General features: G+C 32.8%; 2 protein-coding genes across 4 annotated transcripts; one reads left to right on the top strand and one right to left on the bottom strand.

Moving 5' to 3' along the window:
- Positions 1–822: 822 nt before the first annotated feature.
- Positions 823–6,493, bottom strand: LOC109789888 (protein PHOX4). 3 transcript variants are annotated; one of them, XR_014431383.1, is made up of 4 exons: positions 5,614–6,493; positions 3,204–5,503; positions 2,887–3,126; positions 823–1,186 (listed from the first exon to the last, which is right to left on the bottom strand). XR_014431383.1 is itself a non-coding variant. In XM_029269544.2 (3 exons), the coding sequence occupies exons 2-3, from the start codon at positions 5,278–5,280 to the stop codon at positions 2,978–2,980; spliced, it is 2,226 nt and encodes a 741-aa protein (XP_029125377.1). In that variant the 5' UTR covers positions 5,281–5,503; positions 5,633–6,493; the 3' UTR covers positions 2,718–2,977. The 3 variants fall into 3 exon arrangements, 2 of the variants coding, with proteins under 2 accessions (XP_029125377.1, XP_029125376.1); XM_029269544.2 differs by lacking the exon at positions 823–1,186 and having other exon boundaries at positions 2,718–3,126; positions 5,633–6,493; XM_029269543.2 differs by lacking the exon at positions 823–1,186 and having other exon boundaries at positions 2,718–3,126.
- Positions 6,494–18,468: 11,975 nt separating this feature from the next.
- Positions 18,469–22,326, top strand: OS9 (ER lectin-like protein). Its single transcript, XM_020348933.3, has 8 exons — positions 18,469–18,676; positions 18,765–18,868; positions 19,890–20,093; positions 20,241–20,312; positions 21,429–21,544; positions 21,660–21,726; positions 21,797–21,903; positions 21,989–22,326. The coding sequence occupies exons 1-8, from the start codon at positions 18,589–18,591 to the stop codon at positions 22,140–22,142; spliced, it is 912 nt and encodes a 303-aa protein (XP_020204522.1). The 5' UTR covers positions 18,469–18,588; the 3' UTR covers positions 22,143–22,326.
- The last annotated feature ends 515 nt before the right edge of the window (positions 22,327–22,841 follow it).

Consider the following 22,841-nt stretch of genomic DNA (forward strand, 5'->3'; position numbering starts at 1 on the left):
CAATGCCCTTTTCAATTCATGTAACCAATCAAAATGGCAATTAATGATACATGTGTGCATGTAATGTGCCATCTCAATGATTGCACTACACTTATTTAACAATCGTCAAGGGAATGATTAAATTGTCTAAAAGTTGATACATTATTAAAAGGTAAATCATAATATATACAAGCTTTTAAGTGAAAAAAAAATCAATACATGTTATCATGTTAAAACCCAAATTGTATATTTACTCTACATGTGTAAACATCATGAGTATGTTGGCCTTTTTCCTGGCCTTGTAAGTTGTAACCAAAGGCCAAAGACCTAAGGCCAAAGGAATGTTGTCATTGTTTTCTGGCTTTAATAAGAAGAATGAACATTATCATTGAAATGATTATGACATATTTTGGAGTTTATGTTTGAATTCATGTTCCTTTAAATATTAATAGCATGACCATATTGACAATATGAGTGCAAGCTCAATTTCGCATAATTAAGTTATTTGTAACGGGCATTAGGTCTATAATTAGTTTTAAAATGTTATTATAATTATGCTTCATAACATTATATTGATTCAAAACTATACTTCTTAATGAATATTATTTTTTAAGATGTTGTATGATGGTAAAAAAAATAGTATTTGTAAATAAAAGATATAAATATAAAGGAAACAACTAATAAATATATTAAATCCAAACTAATGGTTCTCAAACACACCAAAACTATAGTGTCAAATTTAAAGTTAACACAATTTTTTTGTGTGTAGATTATGATACCTACAAGAATTAAAATCTATTATTATTCGTGTAATTGTTTTAGATGCCTTTTTCTTCTGACTTTATAAGTACATTGGATAATCAATTACAAGGAAACCTCGTGTAGAAATACTAGTTCAACAAAGTAGTTACAAATGGATAAACTATACAACAAGAGAAATAGGAAAACAAACAAAAAAACTCACCATTTGCTTTCAGTATAATTTTAATATCCTAATGGTCTCTATAAATCTAACCATAAAGGGAAGGCTATGTGAGAAAAGGCAGAAAGTAACTGAAAGGTAATTTTTGCAATTCTATCTTCCCAACCTATTAAAGAACTTGCAAACTTTTACATTCTTCTAAAACATATATGTGAAATGCAAAAGAGAGTTTCTCTTTATGAGTACATTGTTGACTCTAAACTATTGATAGTAGGGAAAAAAAACCTGCAAAATAAGCCAACAAAGATGACTAAAGATGATAAACCATGATCCATATTTTATGAACAAAGGTAGTAGAGAAAAAAAAATTAATAGTAGTAAGCAATGCTAATCATGCATGTAACTAAAGGTTGCATGCAAAACATGTCAGTTGAGTTGTAGAAGAGCAAAAAAATTAATAGTAGTAAGCAATGCTAATCATTGGATTCATTTTCCAAAATAGAGAAAACTCAATCAACTATGAATGTGTCAAAAAATGTATGATTGGCATCTCTAGTAACAAAGTAATGAACCATGATATAATAACAAATTCATTGTAGATATTCATGATACAAACACAACCATTTAAATTGCAAAATCTTTTATAGGAAATCTACCGCAAACAATAAACATAAAGAATCTCAAGTTTAAACCTTGAAATGCTTGAGTGTGTTGTAGTCATAATATCTTTATCATCAATTTCTAGACTAAGTTCAAAAAAGAATAATCACAAAATTACCAAAATGGTTCACAAATAAAATTCAAAATTACTAATGTAATAACACATTATTATCTTAACATGTAATCACAATATTTAGCAAATGATATAATAATATTAGGCCCATAAATTAATAATGTACACAGTGAAAATTTCTAATCTAGGATTTTTCTTAATCATATTCATTTTCTCTTTGATTGCATACATATATATTGTTGTTGTAGTACATTTAGATTAGATATTGTTACCAAAATTTTATTGTTTGCATCTACACCATAATGTAATAAATTACTATTCAAACTATATATGTTCTAAAAAGTTAAAAAGAACATCTTTGCATTTAATTTTTAAAATGGCACAACATCCCTTGAAAAAGCAAAGGCTTGATGTGATTAGATAAACAAATCCATTTCCATTAATTCAACTTGCTCCATAATTCTAATTGATTCAAGTGAATACCAAGTTCTTTGAAATATAATCTTCTTGAAGATCCATGTAGAATAATTGACCCAGGGACAAAAGTTAATTTCTATTAAATGTATTTTTCTCACAAAAGTAGTTTTTTAAGATAGCACTTAATGCTCTAAGGTGTAAAGATATAACAATCTAAAGTCCTTTATAGAGTAAGATCTAAAACGAGATTCATGTATTAGTTCAAAAATCATAAAGACTTAAGTTTAATATTGAAGTCCTTGTTAGGAACTTTATATGAAAACCTCTTATATACTTTGTGAACAATTGTCTATGCTACCTAGAAATAGTATGTACACAACAAAAAATTGATCATTTTAAGATGGGTTTGCAGAAAAGTTCTTAAAGTTAAAAAAGAAAATAACAAAAATCTTAGCACATATATATTTCATATTAAAAGTTGATGATAAAACTACATTTAGATTAGAAGACATATGGTATTTGTCAAAAACAAAGTGTTTAAGAGAAATTGTGGTTTCTAAGCGGCACACGCTCTCTTTTTATAGTATAATTACAACCAATCAAGGAGCTAAATGCCAATAGCTAACTAATACATAATGTCTACTTAATTTATGACAATGATCATAAAAACATTAATTTACACATGATAAATCTAACACCAATATTTTGTGGATAAATATCAATGCTCGAATATGTAAGATGCTTTTGTAGAATGTACTTAGTCTCACTCTATATAAATGTAAATAAAAAAGAATAATATGAATGTTATCAACAATGGTATAGGACTCTTAGTTACCTTAATGATGACAATAACATTTGAGACACAAAAGCAACCCATGTGGGTTTTGACACCATTATTCTTCAACACATTGCAAAAAAAATAAAATTCATACAAGCTCGAAGGCATGGTAAATTTTTGATATTCTTCTTCTAAACAAGGGCTCCAAACGAAACGATGGAACACTCTTCTGCAACTTTTTAGCTTCATACATCTCATTCCATGTTTGTATAATTTCATCATTTTTTAATCCAAGACCTGTTAGACAAAATGTTAGTATACATGAATATGTATCACTTCAATTATAAAATTTTTGTCTTTGGAAGAAAACGTACCATCTACATTAGTGTTATTTGAACAATGGTTCTTCAATAACATAGCTATATCTGTTGTAGAAGCTCCAACAAGTTCAAACTTCTCAATTGCAGCTTCTAAACACTCATGCCATTCAGGTAGCCCTAATTTAAATTCCACTATTGAGCGTTCGTATAACATAGTACCCCATAGAAGATTTATTTGTGACCTCATATTTTCTACATGCGCAAAAATTTCATTTGATGACATATTTTTGAATAGCATATCCAACCCCATGTTCTGCAAATGTAATCTAATGTCATTAGGATAAGAGGTTTCACTCAATTGTTCCTCTCTTGATTCTTCCCATATCAACATTCCTTTCTCCACATTATCCTCAGCACTGTTGTACAATTGAAGAACCTCAATGGAGGGCCATGTTGCGAAATCTACATTACTACAGAGTGCATAATTCCAAGAAAGTTTTGCTTCCTCAAACTGCTCCTGGCCTAGTGCTAAAAACCCTTCATAAAAATCTGGCTTAATTTCAATGGCTGTTTCATATTTTTCTCCAGCCTTTTCATATTCTTCATGTGCCCAATCATATGAACTTTTGATTTGTTCAATCACATGTTCTTTAGAAGAATTCTCTGTTAAATATACTTTCTTCCTTGCATTGGACATATGCACATTTCCCCAATTAAACAACGCTAGAGCTGTCATTTCTTGGAATTTACCACTTGCCATGTCAAATAGGCATTGTGCTTCCTCACTTATAATTGTCTCCTCCAAAGCCTCTAAATATAACTTCATCCCAAGTTCATGAAAATCTAAATATTTGTTAGATTCAAACCCAACATGGTTCTTGAATAGTTGTGCAAAATGAATTATCCAATCCTCAATGCAAGAGGAGCTAATGATGTCCTTCGCTTTCACCACAGAACCATTCACAGGAGAATTATCAATGTTAACCGTTTGTTTATTCTTTACATTAATATTTTGAAAGAATGGGTCATGATCAGGATTAGCTTCCACTATGTACAATCGGATAGAACCTTGTGCTCCTATTTCAGCCCACCTTAATTCTTCATCACAAGTGATAGTGACCAGATCACCCTCATGGTCCCTATATTTGACAAGAAATGCTCCTACTCTAGGGAATCGATCACAAATAACTTCTCTTAATTGAAAGAGGTTACAATTAACTGGCAATTCAGCCCATCTTATATCCTCACCAAAAATAAGTTTTGTTGTCTTCTTAGGTATACCTTCACTTTTATCATTACTTTTTTCCTCAATAACCTCCTTAACAACATCCTTCTTTTCATCAACTTTTTCCTTGGCCTTCCTTTTAGATTTCTTAGCCTTCTTCTCTTTCTGACTACCCCCATTTATTTTTACTAGAATGTTGTCATCAACTTTCTTTTCTTTCAATTTTTCCTCAACTTTATTCTCTTCCAATTTATCCTCAGGTTGTTTTTCTTCAATTTTATTAGGAAGATTAGCCTTCTCTTTGTTCTTCTTCTTTTTTTGTGTCTTTTTTTTCACTACTTCTTTTAGAGGTAAAGTAAAAGGTGGTTCAACATAATCAGGAGGCAACTCAATTTCCGTATCATTTACTACTAACCCCTTATCTTCAAGTGCATGTTTCACCTTATCTAATATTTCCAATGCCATAATATTATTTGGATCCATCTTCAAAATAGTGCTAACATCTCTTAGTGCAAAATCTAGCCTATTTAAAGCCTCATAACACCTTGCCCTTTTCATCAGAGCTTTACTATATTTTGGTGTTACTTCAAGAGCCAAATTGCATTCATGGATTGCTCTAGGATACTCATTGAGCCCCATTTGCATGTAGCACGCAGCCATGTTACTCCGTATATAGGACACATCTACATGATTTGTTGGAAGCAATTTAAGGGCCTTCTCATATTTTACCAAAGCTTCTCGAGGATCTCTCTTTTGAAACAACTTGTTCCCTTCATCTTTCAACTCTTGAGACATTGATATAAACATCATAGTATCATTATCATATGCTTTGTGGCTTTTATCTTCAACTTTCTTATGATTTCCTCCATCTTCACTTGTTTCTCCGTCCTGTTTTTTCTTCCCCATATTGAACCCAACAATTCAATAGTAAATAAACCGATAAAAAATACCACTCTTCCTAGTCCACAAAACTCATAGTTCAACCCATTCAACAACATAAGAAAAAAGGTTTTTTTTATATAACTTTTCTTATGAATCAATTACACACAAAATATAACCAATCTGAAGTCGAACCCAAATCCCTCCTCCAAGATAAAGACAACTTAGTAGGAAATTGCTTCATTTAAGCCTATAAACATAGTAGAAAGAAATAATAAAAAAGATACAACAATTAGATTGATACAACAAAAACACATACAAGATAAGCAACTTTATATATATAATAGTTGTAGAAACTACCAAGAAATAAGCTCAAAACCTCGAAGTTGAATTACTGAAGGATCATTTGGGCTATCCTCTTGTCATATTGGTTTGAATTCAAGGAATTTGAACACTTTCAATACAAATGCACCCTTCTCTCTAAATTAGGATTTGTTTCTATTGATACAAATCCCAACTCAGAGAGGGGACAAGGACAACCCAACTCAGATTTGAAGGTGAAGGAAATTTCCCTTTGGTTTTTATCACAAAAAGGGGATTGGAGAGAGAGAAAGATAGATAGACCCAGAATTTGGTAACGAAGGAAAATTTATTTGGGTGAAAAATTTTGGGGAAAAAGTTCAAAATTTGGCAAGGAAATCTAGACACCGAGAGATAACAAGAAAGTCAGAAATGTGAGGAATGGAAGAAAGCCAAACCATGTTAATGTTATGTTGTTCTTTCACCCTTTTGGAAAAGTAATTAGATTTTCACATCCTTGACGTAAACACCACAAATGACGACAAAAAAGAGAAATTCAGATAATGTCGAACTTGTTATCTCTAAACCAAGAATTTGCGATGCAATATTGCTGGGGAATTCTTTTTTCTGATCACACTCTTTAATTCTTGATGACACAAATTTTGAAGAAATGTTGATAGGTCCCATCATAAATGAATATGTTAGTTTTATTTATTTATTTTTGCAATATATAATGAGAGGTATTCATGATAGATGATGTCTCACAAAGTGCATTATTATATTTTTCCTCTTTTAATTTCTTTTTATTTATTTATAAATCATGATTGTGATCTTATTCCCTTCTATGTCATGATTCAACAGATCTATTTAAGGAATATTAGTTTTATAAATTTTAGTTATATAAGAAAATTAAAAATCAATCACCAACTACATGATCACTTAAAATAATTATGAATATTGATTTATTAATTTATATTTATTGTTCTTATTAATTTTACATCACACACACATGTGTGTGTAATTAGAAACCAAGATGGACATTTTCATTTGGATTTTTATGGAGGTATGGTTGAAGCTTTAATTTTGCATGCAAAGGTCATGGCTTTTGTTCATGGTATACATATCTATTGGAATCAAGGGTACAAACAGTGGATTGTTTTTCTAAATCTAAGAAAATAATTTATCTTGTCTTGAATGATTTGTCTCCTTACCATCATTTTACTAATGAAGTTGCTATTATTAAGGAGTACATGAGGTGAGAATGGGTGTTCACACTCCATCATACTTATAGAGAAGGTAATCGTTGTGAAAATTTCCTAGCTAAGATGGGTGCTGGTGATGTGGATCTTTTGGTGATTTTGTTAAAACCTCTTAGTAATCTAATTGGGGCTCTTAAGGCTAATGAGTAGGGACTTTCATTTCCTAGATAATAATGTCATTCTTTTTCTTTTATTTTTTTCTTTTGATTATCTCTTGACACACACACACACCTCTTGGTAATCTAATTGGGGCTCTTAAGGCTAATGAGTAGGGAGTTTCATTTCCTAGATAATAATGTCATTCTTTTTCTTTTATTTTTTTCTTTTGATTATCTCTTGGCACACACACACACCTCTTGGTAATGAAAAATGACACACACACATATATATATATATATAAGCCAATAAAGGAAAAGAAAAATGTCAGTTATAATTTTACCTACAACATTATTAAAGCATTAATTGTTATTAAATTGGCGACATTCCAATTAAGGTGAGTTTAGTCCATCTTCATTAACATGACATAAGCAATAATGTATAAAGTATATGAAGATTTATGCTCTCATAGCATGAATAAACCCAAAAAAACAAATAATGTTATTCATATAATATTTTATATAACTTTACTTTTTTTATTTATCTATTTTCATCATAATATTTATTATTTATAAAAATTTTATTTCTTTATCTCTTTTAATTGTAAATTTTGTTTAACATTTTGTTGTACATAACATTTCTTAAAATAAAGTATGACTTTGCTTGAATGGATTAGGATTTTTTCTTTTAAATAAAGCTTAGGTGAACAGAGCATCGTAATAGAATATAATGGATTCAGAATAATTTCACACTCCACAAAAAAAGAGTGTTAAACAATTTAAGACCTCTTAGGAGCATAAATAAAGTAAAATGAGATCACAAAAAAAAAGGTAAAATAGAATACTTATATGAGTTATAAAAATAATAAATAAGTAAGAGTATTTCAAGTGAAAATAATTTTTTCACATTGAATTTTGCTTTATTTTTCATGTGATATGGTAGAATAAGATTATAAGAGTAAATAAATTCACAATTAAATTATATATAATTTTTTTTTCATTTTGATGAGGTTGCACACATCTACTTTTTTAAAATTTTATACCAACTCTCTTAATTGTTTGAAAAACATTACGCTAACACCTCTAAATATTACATTAATCCCCTTAATTATTTAAAAAAACATTACACTATAAGTTTTGCAAGAGAGATTATTATAAACGTTAAAAAATATGTGTGTGTAATCTTAGGAAACCTTGAGAGTGTTAGTATAATTTACTACTAAATTAGTAAAGGGAATCTAGTTCCATTAGTTGAGTAATATGCATGAGTTATTTTAAACCTTCTAATAATTCAAATATTATGGATAAAAATACTATTATATTTTTTCCCTTTTATAAAATTAGTATTATATTGTGTCATTACCACCACTTCCACAAAGACAAATGAAAAATTGTCACCTAAAAATTAAATTTTCTTTTAGATTTATCAAAAGTAGGGATGACAAATAAATTAATATGTTTCTGTGGGTAACATTCGAATCCACATCAATTTTAATGGGAAATACCTAGTTTTATTGGGTACGAGTAATATCCAATTTATTAAATCGAGTACGAGGAAGATGATAGGTATATACATACTCGTCCTGTACACATATCCTATCCACTTTAAATTTATAGAAACTTAATTTATTTTTTAAAAAAAATACTTGACATTTATGTAATTCTTACTTTATTTTAAATTTACATAAAATGAAACTTAATGTAATTTTATAATTATTACTCTATGTTGAAATTTGTTTTTGAATATTTTTTTTGTAAAAAAATATTTAATTAATTTTTGAGTGGGTACAAGTATACCCAATATTCGATAAAGACAAGGATGGAGACACAAATCTCATACCTGTCAGGTATGAGACGAGGATGAGTATAAGGTATAGGAACATGGATGAGGATAAGGATAGTGAAACACGTACCCATCTAACCTATTGTCATCCCTATTCAAAAGGGAAAATATAAATACATATTAATAATATCAAGATAAATGAAAATATACTATCATATTACTTTTTTCCATCCTTAAAAAAGGTGAAATAAAAACATATGTTCTTATTCTTTTTCCTTGCCTTTTTCCCCTAAAATTGTCCTTTTCAAGTCATGTTTTAAAATGATAAGAAATAAGAACAAATAGGAGGTACATTTCCAACTAAGTGTCTAAATAGCGCTCTATGCGACCATAGTGAGTAAATGGCTTTCCTATAAGCCTTTGTAAAGAATCTATGTTGTGTGTACTGTGACACCCTTACTACCCCAAAACATATAACGAAATAATATAACAAAATTAAAGAAAATAAACTTTTGAAATTGGTAAAAGGGTTCACATAACAAAATTCAATACACCACATTAATAGAAATATCAAACCTAAAATACAAGAGTTTCTAAAATTGTTTTCAAAATAATATTACAGAATTTTCATAAATATCTTAAACTAGAAATCCTCTGCCCCGATGTCACACTATCAGAGCATTTTCCCAAATAAAACTGCTGACATACTATATACCAATTGCAGCTGAATCCTCTCCACCTAAAAATATCCACAATTTATACGGTGAGAAAAGAAAAGTTACTTATATGCAAAATACATACAAACACATCACGGTATAATGCATACAAGTATACATGTATTTAATTATCAATTATCCATCATTTTCACAATATATCACAATTAATAATATCACATCAATAATACATGCCAATCATACAATTATTTCCCCATCCATATCCATAACTCATATCACTTTCATAATTTAACGATAATATTTCTACATTCATAACTCATATCAATCTCACAATTAACAGTATCAATTATTCATCATTCACAATCCAACAATTCACATCAATATCACAATTAACACTATGCCAAGACCTCGCCACATCTGACACCAGTGATACAGGTTAATTGCCTCCCTTACTCACACCATACCAGGGGTACGCTCGTCCTTGAAGCATCACCTACCCAAGGTTCGTATCATCCCTGATCTACGAGGAGTACGCTCGTCCCTGAATCATCCACCACCCAGGGTTCGTATCATCCTTAATCCTTCAGTGTGAGTAACAACAATCACATACAATCAATACAATCTATTGCAATTAACCCTATGCCAGGGCTGCCATAACTGACATAAGTGATGGTGTTAATTGTATTTCTCATCCCACACCATGCTAGGGTCACGCCTTCCCTGTAGCACCACTTATACAGAGCCGTGCTATCCTAGTCATCGATGTGAGACATCACAATCACAATCAATATCTCAATCATATAACATCTCATCCTATTATTCAAATTTATAACACGTATATAATTTCATACAACAAATAAACTTAACAAAGTAGAGTTTACATATCCCTCAAGCATATTACATCCATATCATTCATTTAATAATCAATAATACAGCAATTCCCTTCATTAATAGAATAACAGTAAAATCCCTAATTATTCCAAATTATAAGTTAATAGGAGGCTCAGCCTTCCATTCAGATAAATTCAACATTATAAACTATTAGGAGGCTTGGCCGTCCATTCACATAAATTCCAAATTATAAATTAATAGGAGGCTTGGCCGTCCATTCACATAAATCAAACGTTATTCTAAGAAATTCTACCCAATACCCTCATGTATTCTACATATAAATAATCCTCTTTTCCCCCGTACCTGATTAAATAGAAATTTTAGTAGAACCTCCTCTTCTTTCTATTAAACCAGGACCGGAACTAAAGCAGAACCTCCCCTCTTTCTTTCTCTCTTTCTCTCTCTCCTTTCTCTCTTCCAGAATTTCCTTATCTCAAGTTATGAATTTCTTTCAGCCCCTAGCCCCTATTTATAGAAATTCTGAAATTACTATGCACTATGCACTATTCATTAAAATAATATTATAAATTACTATGCACTATTCATTATTATATTCAAATTTATTTAAAAATTTGAACCCGCGTCCCTCGCAGCCGTCAGTTACTGTGCACGTGCACAGTAAAACACTATTTACAAATACGTAAATACGTATTTATGAATAGTGAAAAATGTATACGTGAATAGTAAAATACATGAATAGTAAAATACGTAAATAGTAAAATACTTAAATAAAAATATGATAAACCTTTTAATAATCCCAATACATAAAAATAAAATTTTGGGATGTTACATTACTCCCCTCCTTTTAGAAATTTCGTCCCCGAAATTACCTGATGCAAATAAAAATGGATATGAAGCTTTCATCCTTTCCTCTAATTCCCAAGTAGCACTTTCAGGTATATCTCCTCCCCAAATAACCTTTACCAAAGGAATTTCTTTACCTCTAAGTTGCTTTACCATTCGATCCTCGACTCTTATCGGGGTAGCTTCCACCGTCAAGTTCTCCTTAACCTCAATATGATCCGACTCAATCACATGCGAAGGATCGTGGATATATTTTCGAAGTTGAGAAATGTGAAAGACATCATGAAGATTTGACAAATTAGGAGGCAAAGCAATTTGGTAGGCAACATTGCCGACTCTTTTAAGAATTTGAAAAGGACCAATAAATCGAGGAGTAAGTTTTCTGGATTTTAATGCCCTGCCAACCCCAGTCCATGGAGTGACTTTCAAGAATACATGGTCACCTTCTTGAAATTCTAAATCCTTTCTTCTTCTGTCAGCATAACTTTTCTGTCTACTCTGAGATGTCCTCATCCTTTCTTGTATCAATTTAACTTTTTCAGTGGTTTGTTGCACAATCTCAGGTCCTAAGATGACATTGTCTCCAGGCTCACTCCAACACAAAGGAGTTCTACACCTCCTACCATACAAGGCTTCATAGGGTGCCATACCTATGCTAGAGTGGTAACTATTATTATAGGTAAACTCTATCAAAGGTAAAAGGGTATCCCAACTTCCTCCTTGGTCCAAAACACAGGCTCTAAGCAAATCCTCTAAAGACTGAATAGTCCTCTCAGTCTGACCATCAGTTTGAGGATGGTATGCTGAACTAAGTCTCAGTTGGGTCCCCAAGGCTTGTTGTAGGCTCTCCCAAAATCTAGAGGTGAATCTAGGGTCTCTGTCTGAAATTATGCTAGATGGTATCCCATGCAATCTCACAATTTCATCAATGTACAATCTAGCCAATTTCTCTAGAGAATGCCTAATGTTAATAGGTAGAAAATGTGCACTCTTGGTCAACCTATCAACTATAACCCAAATGGAATCATGCCCTTTCCTAGTCCTAGGCAAAGCAACTACAAAGTCCATAGAAATGCTATCCCACTTCCACTCGGGTATACTCAAAGGCTGAAGTAGTCCTGAAGGTTTTTGATGCTCTATCTTAGCCTTCTGACATACTAGACAGGCACTCACAAATTCAGCTATATCTTTCTTCATCCTAGGCCACCAGAATATCTTCCTTAGGTCTTGATACATCTTAGTTGCTCCTGGATGAAAACTAAGCTTGCTCTTATGACCTTCCTCTAGTATCAGTCGTTTAAGTGTAGGGTTACTAGGCACACATACTCGATCTTTAAATCTTACCACTCCATCTGCACCCAAGGTAAATTCTTCTCCAATCCCTTGTCCTATATCCTTTCGTCTAGCCTCTAGAAATGAATCCATTAACTGTGCTTCTCTAATTTCCCCCAACAACTCACTAGTCACCCGAGTCATACCTAGTCTTACACTATTATGGTTCACTTCACAAGTCAGACTCAAGTCTCTAAATTGTGTCAAAAGATCCATCTCTCTAATCATAAGAGAAGACAGATGCAAAGATTTTCTACTCAAGGCATCAGCTACCACATTAGCTTTTCCTGGATGATAATTAAGATCAAAATCATAGTCTTTAATGAATTCCAACCATCTCCTTTGCCTCATATTTAATTCTTTTTGGTCAAATAAATACCTAAGACTCTTATGATCACTAAACACCTCAAATTTTGAACCATACAAATAATGTCTCCAAATCTTAAGTGTGAATACCACAGCTGCTAATTCAAGATCATGGGTGGGGTAATTCCTCTCATGTACCTTCAATTGTCTGGATGCATAAGATACAACCCTACCCTCTTGCATTAATACACCACCCAAACCCATCTTAGAAGCGTCACAGTAAACCACAAAAGTCTTACTAAGATCAGGCAATACTAAAACAGGTGCACTAGTCAATTTTTCCTTAAGGGTTCGGAAACTATCTTCACATTTACTATCCCATACAAACTTAACTCCTTTCCTAGTCAAACTTGTCAAGGGTAATGCTAACTTAGAGAATCCTTCTATGAATCTTCTATAGTATCCAGCCAATCCAAGGAAACTCCTAATCTCACTAACTGACTTAGGTGTCTCCCAATTAAGCACAGCCTCAACCTTAGATGGATCCACTGCTATTCCTCCACTTGAAATTACATGTCCTAAGAAACTCACCTCCTCTAGCCAAAAATCACACTTGGACAACTTAGCATAAAGTTGTTTCTCCCTGAGAGTTTGTAGTACTACCCTTAAGTGTTCCTCATGCTCCTCTTTAGTCTTGGAATAAACTAGTATGTCATCTATAAAGACAACTACAAATTTATCCAAGTATGGATGAAGAATCCGGTTCATGTAGTCCATAAAAATTGCAGGAGCATTTGTCACACCAAAAGGCATTACTAGATACTCATAGTGTCCATAGCGAGTTCTAAAGGCTGTCTTAGGTACATCTTCTTCCTTAACCCTAATCTGGTGGTATCCTGATCTAAGATCAATCTTACTAAACACACAAGCACCTGTCAACTGATCCATAAGATCATCTATCCTAGGTAATGGATATTTGTTCTTAATGGTCACCTTGTTCAACTGGCGATAATCCACACACAATCTCATGCTACCATCTTTCTTTTTGACTAAGAGTACGGGTGCTCCCCAAGGTGATACACTAGGTCTCACAAACCCCTTCTCCAACAATTCTTCTATTTGCTTTTTCAGTTCCACTAACTCTATGGGTGACATCCTATAAGGTGCAATAGAAATAGGTCCTGCTCCTGGAACTAAATCTATGGAAAATTCTACTTCTCTTCTAGGTGGTAAGCTAGACACCTCAGAGAAGACATCCGAAAAGTCACATACAACAGGCAGTTCATTTACTGAAACATTTTTCTCAGAATTTAAAGAAGCTAACAACATGTACACTTGGGCATCCGCTTGCATAGACACCTTAACTTGGTTGGCAGTCAAATAATCCTTACTCACTCTTTCAACAGGTTCACCAAAAACAATAGATTTACAAGCACAGTTCAAAAGGACATGATTGGAAGATAACCAGTCCATACCCAGAATAACATCTAGTTGACTTAGAGGTAAACAAATTAAGTCAACCAGGAAATCTCTACCTTCAATAGTTAGAGGACATTTTGGACAGACATCAGAAGTAATTACAGAACCATTAGTGGGTGTTTCGACAATTAACTCAAAAGATAAGGAAGAGACAGGTAATTTTAACTTAGACACACATGCGTGTGATATAAAAGAGTGAGTTGCACCAGAATCATATAAAACGGTTAAAGGAGTTCCATTAATGAAACACATACCCTGAATTAAGTCCTCGGATTGAGTAGCTTCAGCACCACTCAAAGCAAATACTCTTCCTGTGGTTCGAGGTTTGCTAGCGTTCCCTTCAATCTCCGTTGTCCCTTTCCTATTCTGAGGACATTCACTAGCCTTGTGTCCTTTCTGTTGACATTTGTAGCATATTATTGCTTTTGGTATCCGACAATCAATTGCCCTATGCCCTGGTTTTCCACAGTTGTAGCAGCTTTTGTGTGGAATAATACTCCCATTTCCACCTCTAGAAAGTTGACTAGCTTGGTTCCTTTGCACAAAGTCCTGATTATTTACTTTAGTGTTCGTATTTCCAACAGGCTTGTTATAAGGTTTTCCTTTATTGGATGAACCAAACTTATTATTTCTCATTGGTCCTCCACTTTTATAATGAGTCACCCTTGCTTGGTTGTCCTCATCATAAACTCTGCACTTATTTACCAAGTCATGATAGTGCGTGATCCCTTGATAATTGAACACCTGTTTAATCTCTGGGCGAAGACCGCTCACAAACTTTACGCATTTGTCCTCCTCATTACCCACACCGTCATACATAGGGCAGAATCTGACCAAATTTTCAAATTTAGTTACGTACTCAGCTACTGAATCCTCTCCTTGTTTCAATTCAAGAAATTCCACCTGTTTCTTATGACTTATATCTCGAGGAAAATATTTCTCCAAGAAGAGTCGCTTGAAAATATCCCAGCTTACTTGGGTTCCTAGAGCCATTATTCTTTGCCAAGTACTTTGCCACCAGATGCCAGCTTCTCCAGAGAGCATAAAGGTAGCCAAAGTCACCTTCTGTGTCGTAGGACATCCCATAACTTGGAATATCTTTTCAACTTCAAATATCCAGTCAGTAGCTCCGTCAGGATTATAGCCTCCACGAAAACTTGGTGGATTATTTCGTTGGAATCTTTCTAGCCAATCAACTTCTGGTCGTTGGTTCAAATTACCCAGAGCCTGAGCCATTGCTTGTAGAGCATCGGCAATTGCTTGATCATTTCTACCTCCTGCCATTGTTTTTCTGTTTTTCCCCCAAAAAGTTAACAATCATACTCTAAAACAATAAATTCAATTTATCTTCATATTATCAATAAGTTCAACAATCAATTTTATCACATCATTCATTTACCAAACAAACACAGTAGACTCATAACTCAAGGCCGATTGAATCGACCTGCTCTGATACCACTAAATGTGACACCCTTACTACCCCAAAACATATAACGAAATAATATAACAAAATTAAAGAAAATAAACTTTTGAAATTGGTAAAAGGGTTCACATAACAAAATTCAATACACCACATTAATAGAAATATCAAACCTAAAATACAAGAGTTTCTAAAATTGTTTTCAAAATAATATTACAGAATTTTCATAAATATCTTAAACTAGAAATCCTCTGCCCCGATGTCACACTATCAGAGCATTTTCCCAAATAAAACTGCTGACATACTATATACCAATTGCAGCTGAATCCTCTCCACCTAAAAATATCCACAATTTATACGGTGAGAAAAGAAAAGTTACTTATATGCAAAATACATACAAACACATCACGGTATAATGCATACAAGTATACATGTATTTAATTATCAATTATCCATCATTTTCACAATATATCACAATTAATAATATCACATCAATAATACATGCCAATCATACAATTATTTCCCCATCCATATCCATAACTCATATCACTTTCATAATTTAACGATAATATTTCTACATTCATAACTCATATCAATCTCACAATTAACAGTATCAATTATTCATCATTCACAATCCAACAATTCACATCAATATCACAATTAACACTATGCCAAGACCTCGCCACATCTGACACCAGTGATACAGGTTAATTGCCTCCCTTACTCACACCATACCAGGGGTACGCTCGTCCTTGAAGCATCACCTACCCAAGGTTCGTATCATCCCTGATCTACGAGGAGTACGCTCGTCCCTGAATCATCCACCACCCAGGGTTCGTATCATCCTTAATCCTTCAGTGTGAGTAACAACAATCACATACAATCAATACAATCTATTGCAATTAACCCTATGCCAGGGCTGCCATAACTGACATAAGTGATGGTGTTAATTGTATTTCTCATCCCACACCATGCTAGGGTCACGCCTTCCCTGTAGCACCACTTATACAGAGCCGTGCTATCCTAGTCATCGATGTGAGACATCACAATCACAATCAATATCTCAATCATATAACATCTCATCCTATTATTCAAATTTATAACACGTATATAATTTCATACAACAAATAAACTTAACAAAGTAGAGTTTACATATCCCTCAAGCATATTACATCCATATCATTCATTTAATAATCAATAATACAACAATTCCCTTCATTAATAGAATAACAGTAAAATCCCTAATTATTCCAAATTATAAGTTAATAGGAGGCTCAGCCTTCCATTCAGATAAATTCAACATTATAAACTATTAGGAGGCTTGGCCGTCCATTCACATAAATTCCAAATTATAAATTAATAGGAGGCTTGGCCGTCCATTCACATAAATCAAACGTTATTCTAAGAAATTCTACCCAATACCCTCATGTATTCTACATATAAATAATCCTCTTTTCCCCCGTACCTGATTAAATAGAAATTTTAGTAGAACCTCCTCTTCTTTCTATTAAACCAGGACCGGAACTAAAGCAGAACCTCCCCTCTTTCTTTCTCTCTTTCTCTCTCTCCTTTCTCTCTTCCAGAATTTCCTTATCTCAAGTTATGAATTTCTTTCAGCCCCTAGCCCCTATTTATAGAAATTCTGAAATTACTATGCACTATGCACTATTCATTAAAATAATATTATAAATTACTATGCACTATTCATTATTATATTCAAATTTATTTAAAAATTTGAACCCGCGTCCCTCGCAGCCGTCAGTTACTGTGCACGTGCACAGTAAAACACTATTTACAAATACGTAAATACGTATTTATGAATAGTGAAAAATGTATACGTGAATAGTAAAATACATGAATAGTAAAATACGTAAATAGTAAAATACTTAAATAAAAATATGATAAACCTTTTAATAATCCCAATACATAAAAATAAAATTTTGGGATGTTACATGTACTTTCATTAGTTCCTTATTCTAATCCAATGTTGAAAAATCAGAGAGAATATAAAAGTTTATCTATTCCATTTTCAAGATGGGAAACTTATAAAGACTATGAGAAAGTTGTTTATAGTGCTTGAGAAAAAAGATCCCACATTCATGTGAAGACTTTGTGTATTGAAGGAAAAGTTCATTCTTTTTAACAAAAGTATCTTTATGGATATTTTCTAGTGAAAACACTTTATTCAAGTCAAACTAGGAGGAGTTTAGCTTGGCTTAAAGGAACATGAATCATAGAGGCTTCTTATCTAATTTTATTTTTATTTGCCATAAATATTTATAAATTGAATATAATAATTAAAATAAATTATCAATAAAAAATTTATAATATAAATTATTTATCATAAAGTATAATTTTTAACATATAAAATATTCGTTTACTCAAATAAGTAAAGCTGAATAAAAAAAAATAAACTAAATAAAAATAAAGGGCATGAAGGATTGTTTTAAAAAGATAAGAGTTAATTAATTGTGTTGTATTCCAGTTGAAGGCTTCTTGACCTAAATAAAATAATAAATAACTATTTTGTAAAATAAATTGTTTAAAAAATAGTTTTGGGCATGTAGTATATAAAAAATGTTAGTCTTAGTGTTGAGTTTTGAACTTGTTTGCCAACTGTGCATGATGTAATGGTTTAAAATTTTTATTGGAATATGTATATAAAAAACTTCAAATGGGATGAAGTTTGTAGTTTTGCCTCTTTCTATGTATAAAACATTATATAGGGTAACGTTTTCTTCGTTTATGAAATCTTGGTTCACCTAACTAATTTATTTTGATAAATTGTTTTTAATTTATTTCAATAAATTTGTATTTTTTATTTTTATTTATTTCGGCCAAAAGGCCTTGAGTTGAATGGGTTTTGATAACGTGGCAATGGTGGATTGGTTCATAGACGTGGAAGCTGCGACATTCGGTGTGCGATCCGTGGAAATTTGTAAACGTGCAACGTTAAGGAATCGGCATCGGAAGTGTGGGGTTTAAGGAGACGATGAAGCCATTGCATTTGTTTCTCTTCTTCATTCTCTTCTCTTTCACCTTCACCTATGCCTCCGAACAAATCTTCCCCGCTCATATCGGTCATCACCATCTCCTTCTCTCCTCTTTCCCCTTAGGGTTTCAAATTCGTATTTTTGATTCTATTGCTATTGCTATTATCTAATGCAGGTAGCATTTTTGGAGGCGGTGGTGGCGTTGGCGGTGGCGGTGGCCGCTCTCGCGAACCTAAATACAAGATCGAATTCCATCCCCAAGATTCCCCTTTTCACCCTGTAAGATTTTTTTAATTTTTTTTATTTTTATATATTTTTCCTCGCTGCTTTTAGTTGCAATTTAAATGTTGTACAAACTACTACTCTGGTGCAGACATGAGTATTGTGTCTCTTGGACATTCAAATTCATGTCGTTTTTAACAAGTGTTTTAGAATGTTTACATGATTGAAACTACTATGATTGTGCAAATTTAACGGAGGTGTTATTTTGATGATGTCAAAGGGATTGGAAGAGTGCCATGGTCTTTTTTGCTTGAGTAGGAATCTGATACCTTGTTGTTTGTTTTACTGCATTTTTGAGGAGCAAAAATGGCTTTCAATAATAGTGCATCATTGTGCTTGGTAGGATGTAATGGTATGGGATAATAGGGTGGGGATAATAGGGTCTTGGGTTCTCCAACTACAACAACTAACTTTTATACTGTGGTTCTCCTAGGTTGTTATCAGCAAACTTGATTTTTAGAGGGGGATAATTTTAGCTTTCAAGGTGAATAGAATTGATTTTGAGTTTTGAACCCACATTTTTTTAAAAACATATGTATTTACAGTTCAAAAGTGATTCTACTTTACTGTCCAAACAAAATGAATTCTTCTATTGTTTAAACTCACTTTTAAAACATTATTTCTAAATACAATTATTTTTTTTAACATCAATTCTGTGACAAAATGAATTCTTCCAAAGTTAAAACTCACTTTTAGAACATTATTTCCAAATACAATTATTTTCAAAACTGGTTATTTCAATCTCAGTTCCTTCAAAATCAATTCTGTTACAATCTGATATAAATAGACCCTGAGTAGTTTAACTACTGTTGACTGACAACAAAGACTGACTACTGAGTAACTCGCAATTTATGGGAGTGGCCTTCTCATGATTATACTGGACCTTTTAAGTTTCCTTTCTAGACCTGGACATAACTGGATTTTTTTTTTTTTCTTTTTCTAGGATGTAGTGACAGTCAATTATATATAATTTTATCGCATCACCTTCTCTTAAGAACTTGGAATACTTCATTTACAGGATGATGACCAGGAATTTATAGTTATGCCGGATCAAAATGGACAGAAATTTGTATGTTATTTACCTAAGGTGGAAAAGGAAAAAAGTGGAAAGCCTGTTATCCAGCACAATATTAGCAGCATGATTGTCGAAACTGAGAAAAGGATTAAACAGAAGACTCCAGATGAACTGCTAGAAATATTAAAGGCTCAATGCTTTCTCAGAGTTAGTATTTCAATTGTTTCCAACAGTGATATATTAACTATTATTTATGAAGTTTACGGTCTGATTGTTTGGTTTTTCAGGAGTCTTTTTTAATCATACGGCATCTATCATTTATCATTTCCTAACATTATTTGTTTGAATGTGCAGCAAGAAGGTTGGTGGTCATATGAATTTTGCTATCAAAGGAAGTTGCGGCAACTACACGTGGAGGATGATAAGGTATCCTCTTGATTGCATTTAATTTTGGCTCTTCATTGTCTTGGTATAGACTTCTCCTTGCTCCATGCTCTCGTTAGCCACTCTAAGTGATGGATTTGTTAGGGGAATTATCAGTCATGCATCAGTTTGCATTAATTCACCTGAAGTATCATTGTAACCAAGTTTCTGTCTTTTGGGAGGTGGGTTAGTATTCAGTTTGATTAACAATATTATCTTCTATTTCCATAAGTTTTGAGAATAAAATTGAAAGGAACCAGAAATAAAGATGAAACTCAAGACAATTCCGATATTAGAATTCAATGAAATCTGAGGAAGTGTCCTCTGTTTCAATGCTCACTGGGAAAAGTAAGAAAAACAATGAAAATGGATGGAACTAGGCTCCCTTGCAAGATGTAAATGGCAGAACAAAATAAAAGATAACACCCCTTACTGAGATTGGACTCTCCCCTCCCTCAGCGTAACCCACTATTCCACTTCAAGAAACTCCCCCCCCCCCCCCCCCCCTCTCTTCTCATTTGGTTACTCTCCTTTCCATTTAACCCCTTCTCTCTCCCCCTTCATGCATCACCCCCCTCCATTCTTCTTTTGCCACCTGTTCACTCTATTACACCTTCTTCCTTCTCTCATACGCCAACAAGCTTGGTTTCTTAAGCCCATTTAATCCCTTCACTACTCCCACAGCTCCTCTCTTTCCTCTCCTATACACATTCATAATGGGCCTATCACAAATTTACTGAACAGATGCAAATATTGTTACCAGTTACTGGGTTATTTAGGCTATCATTTTGCTAACTAATGGGAGACAATTGTGTTATGAATTATGAGAGAGATATACACTGCATTTGTATGAAATCAGTGGACCCCAAACATAAAGCAAGGTTGGTCACTCCTCAATAAAATTTGTGTCTTTATCATAGTGGGACACTCTACTCAGTAAAAAGAGAGGATCCAAATTCCTTGCTTACCATCCTTGTGATTATTGATAGTTGAAGTCAGTCATTGATATAAATCCTGCATTCAGAACACTTATTTTTTAGTTTCATTTGTCTAATCATGAGTTTATTTTATTTAAGAACTTGTAAAATCATGTAATCAGTGCAAATTTTTTTGTCACAGGTTGTCCAGGAGTTTGTCTTGGGAGAGTATGATCCTGAGGCTACAGCTTCATTTAACGAAAATCTTTCTGACATTTCTACATTGAAGGATCCCCGCTCAAAAGATGCATCTCAAAGGTACCTTCTGTGACTGACTGTTTCATAAGTGCGAGGATTTGGTTAACAACTTAACATGGAAAAATGGTTTCACATGTGATAAAAATAAGTACTTGATTATATTGTGTTCATTCAGGTACCATGCTCATCAATATACTAACGGAACGCTATGTGATCTTACAAATAAGCCACGAGAGACTGAGGTATGAAATTACAGAAATCTGGGTCTTTTTATTACTTCCTTCATCATATTAATTTCACATTCGATTTTAGGTGAGGTTTGTATGTGCGGAACCCAGGGCAATGATAAGTTCTATCACAGAGATTTCCACTTGCAAGTATGCACTTACAGTGCAATGTCCTTCACTATGCAAACACCCGTAGGTTCTCTTTCTCTCAACATCTTTCTTGAAAGTTTTGTCTCACCACTTATAATTTTGCTTTGTGCTATTAATGCTTCTGCAGATTGTTTCAAGAGGAGAGACCAGTATGGCACACAATCGACTGTAATGTGCTTCCAAAGGATTACGTGGATGCCAAAGTGAGACAAGAAAACAAAAATGTAGAGATAGTTATGGTCACGGATTCAGAAAATGGCGACTCCGAGTCAGAACAATGATGTAAATATATATAATGAGAATGGTAAAAGATCAATAGGGAGAGTTGCCGGCACTTTTTTCTACTCTAAAAGAAAAAATGTATTTTCTACTAATCCTCTTTCCAAACAGTGGATAGACATAGTGCTTTGTGACTTTCAAAAGAGCAGATTTCAGTGTAGCATCATCAAATATTTTTTTGAGCAAGATGGTTTTTTTTTTTTTTAATTTCCAAAATGATAATTAAAAAAAATAAAAAAAAGCAATCGGGATATAGGTAAGCTAGAACACATCAAATGTGAAATTCATATTTCAAAACATGAATTCTGAGTAAATTTATCGTAATGCTTTGGTTGTTTTTTTCATCTTGAAATTGTGTTCAGTATAAACACGAATTCGTAGTTTATTCGTTTCTTATTTACATTGAAAAAATGTCTTCAGTATAAGCAACCTTCAAAGGATTTTTTTTTTTTTTCATGTTGTACGACTTTTTTTTTCTTTTTCTTTTCTTTGTTAGATAAAAAGTAGAAGTCATGTATCACAGCATTTGCTTCTTACACTTCCAAAATATTAAAGTTTCAAATTTATTCTTAAAAATTATTCCCTTCCCTTTCTCAAAATGTTAAAATTGTATTTCGGAATATTCAATTTAAGATTTTAAAAATGTGTTCGAATACTCAATTCAGAATGTTAAATGTGTTCTGGAATTTTAAATTTGAAAT

The sequence above is a fragment of the Cajanus cajan genome, chromosome 2, assembly GCF_000230855.2.
Source record: "Cajanus cajan strain Asha chromosome 2, NIPB_CcT2T_4, whole genome shotgun sequence".
Classification (NCBI taxonomy): domain Eukaryota; kingdom Viridiplantae; phylum Streptophyta; class Magnoliopsida; order Fabales; family Fabaceae; genus Cajanus; species Cajanus cajan.